The sequence below is a fragment of the Lotus japonicus genome, chromosome 2, assembly GCF_012489685.1.
Source record: "Lotus japonicus ecotype B-129 chromosome 2, LjGifu_v1.2".
Taxonomy (NCBI): domain Eukaryota; kingdom Viridiplantae; phylum Streptophyta; class Magnoliopsida; order Fabales; family Fabaceae; genus Lotus; species Lotus japonicus.
This window is the reverse complement of record NC_080042.1, coordinates 22740939-22754946: the sequence shown is the minus strand read 5'-3', so window position 1 is coordinate 22754946 and position 14008 is coordinate 22740939. Positions and strand designations below refer to the sequence as shown.

Here is a 14008-nt window from a genome sequence, read left to right as displayed (position 1 = left end):
TTGGTTATTAATTCATGGTTACGGTTTCGGTTTTTTATATATTAGAAATCGTGGATTCACGTTTTTCATGGGTCATCACATCTTTCGTTATTGAAGGATTGGGTCATTCCCCACTGAGTATGAAAAAGACGCATAACATGGCTTAATTTTCAATTGCGGTGTTCAGTATATTAAACAAGTTGCTTGCAGACATGAGAAATGCAAATTCGCTCAATCGATTATATTCATATATATAATTGTAGAATAACAAATCAAGTTTGAAATTGAAATTGAGATTAAGCAAGAAATTAGTTACTGAAGTAAGTATAATTTTTTATCTTGATATATTCAGTTTTGTCACCATGTATTGGGTTCCAATATTCAATTTCGTTTATGAATGAATATGAATACTGGGTTTTTTAGTGAATTATAAATTTCAATTTCATATATATATATTCATACTATTCAGTTTCGGTTTCTGCAATTTGTTTTTTTATGTTCACACAGTATATGATTTAAGCTGCAAATTTTGTTTGCAATTTAGAAACGAACGATTGAAATACATGCCATGATTCTTTTGTTAAGAATGAATTATGCTAAAGAAAAGTAAAATTTCCAGTGTTCAAATTTTGGCTATGGTTTGTATTTTTATACAATTATTTAATATTTTAAATGAGTCAATTAAAATAAGAAAGTCACAAAAGTGACCTCTTTTTATGGAGATTACTCATAAGAAATATTAAAAGTTTGTGAGTGTGTATGTTTATCCATGCGAGTATTAATGGACCCCAAAGGAAAAGTTAATGCTTGGCCGGATTTCATACACACCTGTGATGATAAACATGTGATAATTTTAAGGGTTTACATGTGAATGATAAATCAATCCAAAGAAGGGTTTGTTATTTGACATGATTTATTATCAATGTTTGATCATTACAACAAGAGTACCACTAGCAATTAGTATTACTGTCAAAAGACATGATATTGATGGTGCACTAGGTATCTTGAGATGGGTTATGCCATTATTTGAACGTATTGATGATTCAATTTTTCTTAATGTGAGTATATTTATAGCATTTGTTTTTGTTCTATTTTCAGCTACTATCGGTTCGATATCTGCAAATCTGAATTCGGTTCCGATCCTTGATGGAACAAATTTTAAGGATTGGAAAGAGAACATGGAAATTGTTCTTGGCTGCATGGATCTTGACCTTGCACTAAGGGTGGAGAAACCTACGGAATCTAGTACCTCTGAACAGAGGAAAGATTATGAGAAGTGGGATCGCTCCAATCGCATGAGTCTTATGATCATTAAGCGCGGCATTCCTGAGGTCTTTAGGGGTACTATCTCGGAAGAGATAAAAGGTGCCAAAGATTTCCTTGCTGAAATCGAAAAGCGCTTTGCAAAAAGCGATAAGGCGGAAACAAGTACTCTTCTTCAGAACTTGATTTCCATGAAATATCAGGGCAAAGGAAATATAAGGGAATACATTATGGGCATGTCAAATATTGCTTCAAAACTTAAGGCGCTAAAGCTTGAGCTGTCGGATGACTTGCTCATTCATTTAGTATTGCTTTCTCTTCCTGCACAATTCAGTCAGTTTAAGATATCTTATAACTGTCAAAAGGAGAAATGGTCTCTTAACGAGCTCATTTCATTTTGTGTGCAAGAAGAGGAAAGGTTGAAGCAAGAAAGGAAAGAAAGTGCTCATTTTGTTAGCACCTCTAAAGACAAGGGCAAAAGAAAGAAAACTGTTGAGCCCAAGAATGAAGCTGCAGATGCTCCAGCACAAAAGAAACAGAAAGAGGATGATACCTGTTACTTTTGCAATGTGTCTGGGCATATGAAAAAGAAATGTACTAAATATCACGCTTGGCGTGCAAGGAAAGGTACATTTTTTGCTTTGGTCTGTTCTGAGGTCAATTTAGCTTCAGTACCTAGAAACACTTGGTGGTTAGACTCTGGTGCAACTACTAACATCAGTGTTTCAATGCAGGGTTGCCTAAGCTACCGGAAGCCAAATGATGTTGAAAGATACATCTATGTTGGAGATGGCAAGACGGTGGAGGTGGAAGCTATAGGGCATTTTAGATTATTATTGTGTACTGGATTTTATTTGGATTTGAAAGACACTTTTGTGGTACCGTCATTTAGACGGAATTTAATTTCAGTTTCTAATTTGGACAAATCAGGTTATTCATGTTCATTTGGAAACAGTAAAGCCGAGTTGTCTTTTAATTCAAATATTGTTGGAACCGGTTCACTTATTGGATATGATAATATGTATTTGCTGAGCACTGTAGCCACCTATAGTGAATCCCTGAATGTGGAATCACGTGGTACTAAGCGTAAAATTGATAATAACGATTCAGGAGCATTATGGCACAAGCGCCTAGGTCACATCTCTAAAAATAGAGTTGAGCGGCTAGTGTCAGATGGAATTTTGGATTCCATTGACTTCACAAACTTTGATGTTTGTGTTGAATGCGTTAAAGGTAAACAGACCAAAACAAAGAAATTTGGTGCATATAGAGCTACAGGCGTCTTGGAATTGATACATACGGATATTTGTGGACCATTTCCAACACCTTCTTGGAATGGTCAACAATATTTTATATCATTCATAGATGATTATTCGAGATATGCATACTTATTTCTTATACATGAAAAGTCTCAATCATTGGATGTGTTCAAATCATTTAAGGCTGAAGTTGAGAACCAACTCAACAAAAGAATTAAGAGTATCAAATCTGACCGTGGTGGTGAATATTACGGTAGATATGATGGTTCAGGTGAACAACGTCCAGGGCCTTTTGCCAAATACCTAGAGGAATGCGGAATCGTCCCACAGTACACCATGCCAGGGTCACCTAGCATGAATGGTGTGGCTGAAAGACGAAACCGGACTCTTAAGGATATGGTAAGGAGTATGATTTGTCATTCTACTTTGCCAGAGTCACTCTGGGGAGAGGCACTAAAGACTGCAGCTTACATTCTAAATAGAGTGCCAACTAAAGCAGCTGCCAAAACACCTTATGAGCTTTGGACTGGGCGAAAGCCTAGTTTGAAACATTTTCATGTATGGGGATGTCCAGCTGAGGCAAGGCCTTATAGGCCAAATGAAAAGAAATTGGAATCCCGAACAGTGAGCAGCTACTTTATTGGTTATTCTGAAAGATCCAGGGGCTATAAATTTTATGATCCCAAATTAAAGACAATTTTTGAGACGGGAACAGCCATGTTCTTTGAGGAAATTGAGTTTGGAGGGGAGAACAAGATTAGGGACTTTGCTTTAGAGGAAGAGTCAGTAACAATTCCAAAAACTGATTCATACAGTTGCTTCTGATGAAGCAAGTACGGAACCTCTACAAGACATTGTTGTTGAATCTCCTCCTACTCAAGATGATATGGTGGTTCATGAAGAACAAACTCAAGATCCTCAAGAACAAGTGTTACAAGAACCAATACCTTTGCGGAGATCCACTAGAGAAAAGAGAAATGCTATTCCAGATGATTACATAGTCTTTCTCCAAGAACATGAGGAAAATAATGGTATGATGGAAGCTGATCCAATCAACTTCCAGCAAGCCATGCAGGATTCCAACTCTGAAAAGTGGATTGAAGCAATGAAGGAAGAGTATAAGTCCATGCAAGACAATAAGGTTTGGGAACTTGTCCCATTACCGGAAGGTGTGAAACCCATTGGTTGCAAATGGATATTTAAGACCAAGCGGGATTCTAATGGTAATGTGGAGAGGTATAAGGCTCGTCTTGTGGCTAAGGGTTATACTCAAAAGGAAGGGATTGACTTTAAAGAGACTTTCTCTCCGGTTTCATCGAAAGACTCTTTTAGGACAATCATGGCTCTTGTTGCACATTATGATTTGGAACTCCATCAAATGGATGTCAAGACAGCGTTTCTCAATGGAAACATTGATGAGACAATCTATATGGTGCAACCAGAAAACTTTGTGTCAGGAGACCCAAAGAATACGGTTTGCAAATTGACAAAATCCATTTATGGACTAAAGCAGGCATCTCGTCAGTGGTACCACAAATTTCATGAAATAATTCTCTCATTCGGTTTTGAGGTGAATGTTGTTGAAGATTGTGTGTATCACAAATTCAGTGGGAGCAAATATATTTTCCTGGTTCTGTATGTTGATGACATACTGCTTGCCACTAATGATATAGGCATGTTGCACGAAACCAAGAGATTTCTATCAAGAGAATTTGAAATGAAAGATCTTGGTGACGCTTCCTTTGTATTAGGAATTCAGATACACCGAGACCGATCTCGGGGTATTCTGGGATTGTCACAAAAGAGCTATATCGAAAAGGTACTTAAAAGGTTTGGCATGCAGAATTGTACATCAGGGGATACTCCAGTTGCTAAGGGAGACAAATTTAGTCTCAGTCAATGCCCAAAAGGAAACTTAGAAATTCAGGAAATGCAAAAGATTCCTTATGCATCAGCTGTAGGGAGTCTTATGTATGCCCAAGTTTGTACGCGTCCAGATATAGCGTTCATAGTTGGGATGTTAGGCAGATATTTGAGCAATCCAGGAATGGATCATTGGAAAGCAGCCAAAAGGGTTATGAGGTATTTACAGAGAACAAAAGATTATATGCTCACATATAGGAGGTCAGACCAATTGGAGATCATTGGATATTCTGACTCTGATTTTGCTGGATGCCAAGATAGTAAGAGATCCACTTCAGGCTATATCTACATGTTGGCTGGTGGTGCAGTTTCTTGGCGTAGTGCCAAGCAAACTCTCATAGCTTCATCCACCATGGCAGCAGAATTTGTAGCATGTTTTGAGGCATCTAACCATGGGATTTGGCTGAGGAATCTTGTCACTGGGCTGCGAATTGTGGAAGGAATTGAAAGACCGCTTAAGTTATACTGTGACAACAAATCAGCCGTCTTATTTTCCAACAATAATAGGAGCTCGACCAAGTCAAAACATATTGACATCAAGTTCCTAGTTGTTAAGGAAAGGGTACAAAGTGGACAGATTTCTATAGAACACATAGGGACAAACTCCATGATAGCGGATCCTCTTACAAAAGGTCTTCCGCCCAAGGTCTTTCATGAGCACACTGCTCACATGCGTGTTTTGCAGTGTGAGGAATGCTTAGTTTAGTGGGAGTTACTCATATATAAATTTTGTGTTCTATGTTTGGTATTATGCATGCATACTCTAGTATTTGGATATTTTTTGGTTAATTATAAAGTTTGATATTCTGTTATTTATGCTTTGTACAATAAGGTTATTGAATGATCTCACTAAAGTAAAGTAGGACCAGTTGAAAATTGACAAGTACAGGCCACCTTCTTGTGATTTTCATGCTGCACATTTCATAATGAATCTATGTCATTTAGTTATGTCAGTACTAGTAATCATTGATGGGTTTAGTTATGATTGATATAACGAAAATCACTTTGGTTCTATGCACTGGCATGACTAATGGACGAGATTATTTGGATATGCTTAAGGTATATAATGGCATTTTTTGAGCTCATAAAGTCTAACACATGTGTAGAGTTACATATGTGACCAGTGGGAGATTGTTAGAATTTTGGGTCACAAATGTAACTTTTAATTGTGTTAGGGCCATTATTTAATTAGCCAAAACTAAAGTGGTCTATTTAATATTGATCTTATGGCTAAGGGCATATGTGTTATGAAAAGGTATTGTGCGGATACCATAAGGCAATATTCTAATTTGATGAGGGGCCAAATTAGAAATATTGAAAACAGAATTGTAACTGATGCAGTTACTTATAGGGTTATGGTCCCCAATTGTAGACACAATAACGTAATAAACGTGAATAGTTTCTCTTCATCCCCATCAGAGGAGAACATCAGGAAACCTAAGGGTGATCTACAATTGGAAGATCACAACCCCAAATCCTTCAACGGTTTCCATGGCTCATTCAGGTACGCATCCGCTTTATGTGTTTCATCTTGAATTCGGGTATGGGTTAATCAAGTGTGGTTTAGGATTATGCTCCTGTTTTCTATATGGGTAGAAAGCATGTGGTTAGGATCAAATCCTTATTTGTTAGAAACCTACAATTATTGCTAAAATTTCAATTTTTTGCAAGTTGGGATTTGAACTCCTAACCACTATCAAGCAGTGATAAATATTTTTTATGTATGGAAGGTATGTAAAGTTATTTTTGCATAATCAACTGATTAGATTTTCGGAATGTTGAAAATTTTCGGTGGAGTATCAGCTACATGTAAGATTGAAGAAAAATGGAAGAGAGATGTTGTTTATTTGCCTATATGTAGAAGACTTGCTTGTAACAGAATCGTATCTTAGTGTCATTGAAGAATTAAAAACCATCATGAAGTCTGAGTTTGAAATGACAGTCTTAGGGAAGCTGACATATTTTCTTGGCATGGACAGCAAAGGGAATGGTGATGCATCAAATCAAGTACATAAAAGACATTTTGAAGAAATTCAACACGAAAATGTGCAATTCATCAAACAGGCATATATGTTGAACTGAATGTGAAAATGATAAGGTGTAATTCGTCAAACACTCATGTTTAGATATAGTGGAATTGCACACTACAAGATTAAACTTCAACCTGTGACTTCTGCTGGAGGCTGATATGAAGCTTTACACTACTGAACCTTTAATTTGTTGATCAGCTGGACTTGAATTGATTAAAGGCTGCTTGATTTCTTCGGAATTTTTAGAAGATGCATGCCCTTTCTTATCAGGATAAAGTACATAATGCTGGCACATTAAAATAGAATCATAGATTATAGTTATCTGCAGGGTAATTTTTTAAATAAAATATCAGAATCCATTTAGCGCGCTATAAATAAACTAGAAAAAGACCAGAAAAAACAAGTCATACTTCAGGAACTAAAGTGATGACTGACTTGGGATATCTTTCATTTCAGGACTAAATTAATGATTTACTCTATGCAGTAATATAAGATAATATGTTAAAAAAATTATAGTTTTGTGAGGCAAAAGAATATACTCAATGCATGATTTAATTGGTGTAGACATGGTATTTTTTTGGAACAAAGATGCTGAGAATGTGGTAGCCGAGGATTACATACCAATGAAAGCAAGAATTTTCCAATGTTCCCATAGAAATTTAGCCAGGAACCTAGGTTTGGAATGATCAAGTTGAAATTCATCACATTTAAGGATAAAATTTAATAGAACTGTAAAATTAACAATTGCTTGTAAAAAGCACGTACAAACCTTGATCAATAGACTGCACTGCCATTTGTGAATAGTTAAAGACCCCGCCAGAAAAATCAAGGAGAATACCCCAAATGCTAAATCCATCTGTGCTCTTTCTCAAGAAATTCATGAATGCCTATGTTTCATCACAAACAGCCATACCTTAGCAACAAAATATTGATAGCTAATCAAGGAAATACTATTTTATTTTTTCTTTTTGGTTATGTGTGATTTCGTTAAACTTGAAAATTTGGATAAAGTTCATTAGATGAAATACAAGGAAAGCACAGAAATAAAAATTTGTCAATGTATTAGCAACAAAATATTAATGGCTAATTAAGTAAATACCACGTTCCTTGTTCTTTTTGGTTATGTGTGTGATTTTGTTAAACTTGAAAGTTTGGATAAAGTTCATAAGATTAACAAATTAAGCAAGAGTATAAAAATTATGAAGCAACTATGGATATGGTAATGCATTCTGACCTGGGGAAAATATTTGATGACTGTCATGCATACTTGAATTGTGCTGTGGTACAATTGAGTTTCACAAATTATTGGAAGAAAAATGTATCATAGAAAACAAAAAAAAATTAAAGAAACTAAAGTACAGAGCAACCATCACATACTGAAAATAAGAGACAAATGATGATGACCAAACAAGTGTACAAAGCATCAAACTGTTTGAGAAGGCCATCTTACTTATATAGTGAGAAACTACGCCTAACAATGCAGGACTGATCATTGCTGATGTTGGTCGCTCATTACAGTCAAGTTTTGCACTTTCTGAAATTTTCATGTATTTAGGAAGTTCTACTTTTGGAAGTATAATAAATACACATGAGACAAGAACTTCCGGAACACTAAAAATCTTTGAAAAGGGTACAACATGATTGAAAACGAAGGACTGTGGTAAAAATCCGAATGAATATAAATTAGTCAATGGGATATTTCATTATTGCATGCATGTTAGAAAATTCTTTTACAATTTACAATTGATTCTAAAATCATAATCAATTCTACGTGGAAAATTTTGAGTGTCACAATTAATGTATGATACCACCATGACACAACGTAGACACTTGAAAAAAATTCAATTTGAGTAGAAAATTTTGAGTGTCACAATGTATGATACCACCATGACACAACATAGACACTTGAAAAAAAATTCAAATTTCAAGGACCCCAAATTGAAATTTCAAATACGGACAAACCATTGAAAAACTTATGGGTAGTTTAAAATAAATGTAATCAGACTAAGAGAGAAAACTTACTTGAAGATGGAGATGAGCCAAAGCCAAGAGTGGGTAGACATTGCGATGAAGAAACAAACAACAGCACTGAACCACACAGCAACAACTAATGCAATGGCATATTTGGAGAACTTCTGACTTCCACGCTGCAAAACAAGTCAAAGCATTATGGTAACACACGAGGGAAAAGAAAAAGAAAATTCTTATGAAGAACTGTTTACAATACTATATACTTACTTCATAGGTTGCAATTTGGGACAAAATAATTAAATCCATTATAACTGTATGAGTTGAGAAAGCAACATCATTAGCAGCTACAGGAATCATCTGCATTATTAACAAGAGATTTGAAGTAAAACAAGATAGAGAAAAATTAAGTGGGAGAAAATGAAGAGAAGGTACTATCTATTTTTCCTACATTGACGGCACAGAGAAGCACAGAAGAATGAAAAAAAAACTTAAACTTTTACATTAAAGAATAGAATTTTTCCTTTTTATGAAATATAATAAATAAAAATATTAAAAACTAAAATGAAAATACATCAATTTTATTATTCATTATATTAGTTACTGATTTTTAAAATTTTTTTTGGTTGAAAGGAGGGTTTAGCCCGAATAAACAAGAAACTACACACGGGTAGATTGAGGGAACGGCACCCCAGAAACATCAAAAAGAAGTAAATTAGAAAAACTAGGAGGATGACGCTCCATAAAATGAATGCACAACCCAAGATCATGCGCCATGTTGGCTGGCATGTCCGCAACCTGATTTGCCTCATGACGAGCATGGACACACTAGACCTCCCAAGCTCTATCCTTCCAAGAGCGGATCCGGTTGATCAAGCCACCATATGGATGAAGATAGTCACACCCACTATTTATAAGCTGGACTGTGATACTAGAATCGCTCTCCACCACCACTTTCCGCAAACCTCTACTCTATGCTAGAGAAAGGATCGTGAGGATACCTCATAGCTCCACCGCAAGCACACTAGACCAACCCAGATTCTTGCAGTACCCAAATAACCAACGACCATATTCATCCCGACACACACCACCACTGACCGCCAAGCTAGAAGGCTGTCGCACCGAGCCATCGGTATTGCACTTGACCCAAGTGGAGGAGGAGGAGACCAACCCACTTGGACAACCCGATACTCACCATGACCAGGCAAGGAGGGAGATCGGATGGTTGCCCGATGATGAGCATGATCCAACTGCAAACGCAAAGTAGAGGTTAGAACATAACTAAAAGGCTCATTTTGGAACACCCATCTCAAATGCGCGGTCCAAATGGACCAGATGAGCAGGCCAAAGCTCGACAAGGTACCACCACCCAACGGAGCCAGCGAGCCCCCCCCCCCCACCAGATGGTCCAAAATCCAAGGACGAAAATCAGAAGCAAAGAAGGCAAGATGAAGGTTCGGAGCTATAGTTGATGCCAAAGGGGACACACACAACGAGAATCCTGAAACAAGTGTTGCACCGTCTCTTGTTCCTCCTGGTATAGTAGGCATAGAGTATCCACTGTCATCCCCGCTTGCCACCACCTATAATTCACCCACATGCCATTATTGAGAGCACGAAATAGGAAACTCACAACCTTGAAAGGGCCCTCCCACTTCCATACACTTGGCCAAGCTAACCCTGAATTACCACTCGCTAGCCTTGGTTGAGCCTCTTAGATGCCATTATTCGTTAGGCTCCAAATTACTCTGTCTGGGCCGATATCCGGAGCTAGAGGTGGCAAAGCCATGATCTCAGCAAACACATGAGGAGGGAGACGATGCTGAAACAACGTGTACTTCCACGCACCTTCCTCAAAGTCATAGAAATCAACCACTACCTTAGCAGAGTCCACAATACGTACCAATGGGAGCAGTAGCTAAATCCTAGAGAATTATACCCAAATGAACCCACTTATCACACCAAAATCGAACCTGACATCCATCCCCTAACTGCCAGCAAAGGTGAAAATTCATCTCCTCCCAAGTATGCATCGCTCTCCAGATGTGAGATTCCAAGTGACGTTTCTGGACTATGGGTAGAGTGCTCATGCCAAACATACTTATCACGTAAAACCCTTGCCCACAGAGGCTCCTTGTTCGCCACAGGACCCCATCCCATTTTCTTCAATTTCTCATATTTAAAATTGCATATTACCCATTTCTGTTCCCTATTATAAGTCACTTTTTTTAAAAAATTGTTTCAAAATATAAGTTACTTTCTAATATGAAAGAGATGATGAACTTTAGAGCATCTCCGATGCTAGTTCTTAATTCTTAGCATTATTCATGTGGACCCGTATTGCCACATGTGCTTAAGCAACTCTGAAGCAATTTTGCTCTAACCATGAGTTCTTAGTTCTTACCATTATTCATTTGGTCCCACCAACCACATTATTTATACTTTTTATTTTCATAAAGTAATAAAACAAAACTCATAAAATAATAAAGTAATTTGGATGAGAAAAAAAAAAATCTTTTATGCTAAGAACTCAAAAAGTAAAACTTCTTATCTAAGAACTGAGTTCTTATTTTTAAGAACTAAAAACTCCATGTCAGCACCTCCAATGGTTAAGAACTCAGCTCTTAGACTCAGTTCTAAGTTCTTAACTCAAGAATAAGAACTAAGAACCTTGCATTGAAATGAAGCTTGTTTTGTTAAGTCTATTTTCTTGGTGGTATTAGGTGGGTTAGTTTCGTTTTTTTAGGATAATTGCTTTTGTACTCGGAAGTTCTTAGCTTGTTTCTTTCTCTTCTTCTTTCTCTTTGTATTGGGTTGAAGTACCCCTTTTACTTCTATTCAATATAATTCTTATTGTCTATAAAAAAAAGAACCTTGCATTAGAGATACTCTTAGAAACATTAACTTTGAGAGAGAAAATCATAGGAAATTAAATAAGGGTAATTTAAGAAAGTTAATCATATCCTTTAAAATTTATTACTAGTAATCATTTTTCTTAATATAAGAGAATTAGTCATTTATGATTTATATATAGGAACAGAGGGAGTATATAGTTTAAATTTTAATTATTAATTACAACCTGAGGATAATTTTTCAATAATAATAATAATAATAACAATAATAATAATATTTGATATTGACTACCTTTATATTAATAAAAATATTATATAGTTAATAATGATTTTTTATGTTTATACTTAATTGTAAAACTTTCCAATTTCTTATATATTAAAATTAAGATTAATATTTAGAATATTAATTATCAATCATAAATTGAGGTTTTTTTTTTTGAAAATTAAAAATAAATATTATAAATATATTTTTAAAAAAAAAAATTAAGAATTTAAGAATCTTAGTGGGCTAGCTTCTTAATGATCTGGTTTTGGAATCATGCGTATTTCTTTTATTTAGTAATCTGCCTCTATCATAATATATACATGCATCGTATGTTTATTGTGGGGTGCAAAGATGGTGCTATTGTCTAGTGATTATTGGTTATTGTTTGGATTTTGCTTTGCGATTGAGTACTCTTTTTTCTCCTTGGAGTTTTTCCCACTAAGTTTTTTTTAGAGAGGTTTTAATGAAGCTCCCTCATTTGACATCTTAGACATCAAAATAGCACCAGTGCAATGAAATGTTTTTTTATTATGGGTTGGATTGTAAAAATCTACATGAGGATTGTTCTCATGATATTTCTTATTTATCAATCAATCCTTTTAGTTCTAAAAAAAATTTTTAAGAATCTAAACTAATTAATAATAAAAATACTAATTTTCAATAAATAATAAAGAAAATATAGTTTAAAAATTAAGCAAATGTCTCTATAGTAGTTAAAACAATTTGAGGAGGCATAACAAATAAAAATAATTATAACCGAAGTTGAATACATCCGAGGTTAGTAAATAATATTTTACTATATTAAAATTGTAACTTATTATAATGTTAAAAATAAAAATTATTTTTTTTATTGAAAAAAAAAGTATAAAAGGATATTATAAATTCATTACTTGATTTAAAATATTTCAAATTTACTTAATGATTTTTCAAATTTTAAATAAATAAATAATTTTTTTTTAAAGGATAAAATTTGATTAAATAATAGAATAGCATCTTGTGACAATTCTCTCTCAAGTGAGAATTAATATTTACAACTAAATATATGATAAATTACGCTCTGCCGCAACATAAACCATAACACAATAAACAGTAATGCAAAGAGCCCAAATCAACATAATATGTTTCAACCCAAATTATTAAAATTATTACTTCAATGCTTATTATTAAATTTATACAGTCCAAATCAATGCTTATTAATTTTTTTTAAAGCTAATTTAAATAATATTAATTATTTACACAAAATGATCTCTAAGCGATAATATAACTATATACCTGTTGATAACCAAACTTGTCGAAATACTGTTTCTGAATTGCAGGGCTAAATAAGAGGGAAGCGTTGTATATCAGATATAACCATTGCTTCGTGAAATTTAGAATCTCATAATCTAAGCTCATCCCCACCACACTGATTTCAATTAAAAAAAAGGTAACAGCGTTAATTAAAAAACACGACTCAATTTAATTTCTTTGAATATAAAATGAAATAGAAAACAAACAAACAAACCTTTTCCTACGGAAATTCAAGATGACTTGAGGGTACGTACAAAAAGTCCATGAAGCAAAAGCTGACCAACCCAGTATTTTGTAGATGACTTCTAATGGAAATGAATTCCATGGAGCCATTTAATTCAGTACTGTATCTGTTTCTAGCACTAGGGGAACCAAGTGGGTCTCAATGAAGTATACAAATTCTACCAAATTGATAAAAAATCATGTATATTTTAAAATAAATAAGTCATTATCATTTATTTCTCTTAATTTGAATGTTACATTATTCAATATTACTTTTTTCCACTTTTGGTTGAATATTTTCCTTCTTTAGTTACATCGTTCATTTTCTTTTTGAGTACTCCCTGAACTTTGACCAAGAAACAACGAGATTGCTGGCTGTCATGTTTTTTATTAAACCAAGTTATATGTAAGTATGAAAAATGTAAAAATGACTATAATAGTTTATTAAGTAATCAAAAGGATCCTAATGATAGAAGTGGACTAGGGTATTCCAAACATGGAAAATCGAGTGGCGTTAAGATGACTATTTTTTGTGAGACACAGAGATTAAAAAGCTGTATAAAAATTGCAACGCCCTGCAGAGGGATTGGTTTTAAAAATTGCAATGGTTTGAAACATTGCATGCACACCTGCTTCAAGATTCACGAAGGCATTCTTTAAATTGATTACTGAAACAGTTTTTAACAGTTGTTTTGAACCATTGCATTTCTGTACATATAATCTAAAAATACTTAACCTTTAATTTTTTTAACATTACAAAGATAAATTATACCCATCAGGATATAACTCTGGATCTTCTCATTCTCAACTCATATGTCCACGACTCTTACCGTATGAGCTATCCTTCAAGGACGCCTTTGAATTTAACACAAAATTCAAATTTACAAAAAAAAGTATAAATGCTGTCTAATTTATTCTATTATTTAATTTGGGTAGAGAATTCCTACGTCATTGCAA

At 34.6% G+C, this 14008-nt stretch overlaps 1 protein-coding gene across 1 annotated transcript; it reads right to left on the bottom strand.

The window, feature by feature from the left end:
* Window positions 1-6620: 6620 nt before the first annotated feature.
* LOC130736240 (cystinosin homolog) lies at window positions 6621-13162 on the bottom strand. The gene is made up of 8 exons (XM_057588083.1): window positions 13044-13162; window positions 12812-12944; window positions 8693-8782; window positions 8477-8601; window positions 7689-7731; window positions 7224-7341; window positions 7076-7125; window positions 6621-6776 (listed from the first exon to the last, which is right to left on the bottom strand). Exons 1-8 carry the CDS (start codon window positions 13160-13162, stop codon window positions 6621-6623), a joined length of 834 nt encoding a protein of 277 aa, XP_057444066.1.
* Window positions 13163-14008: the final 846 nt, after the last annotated feature.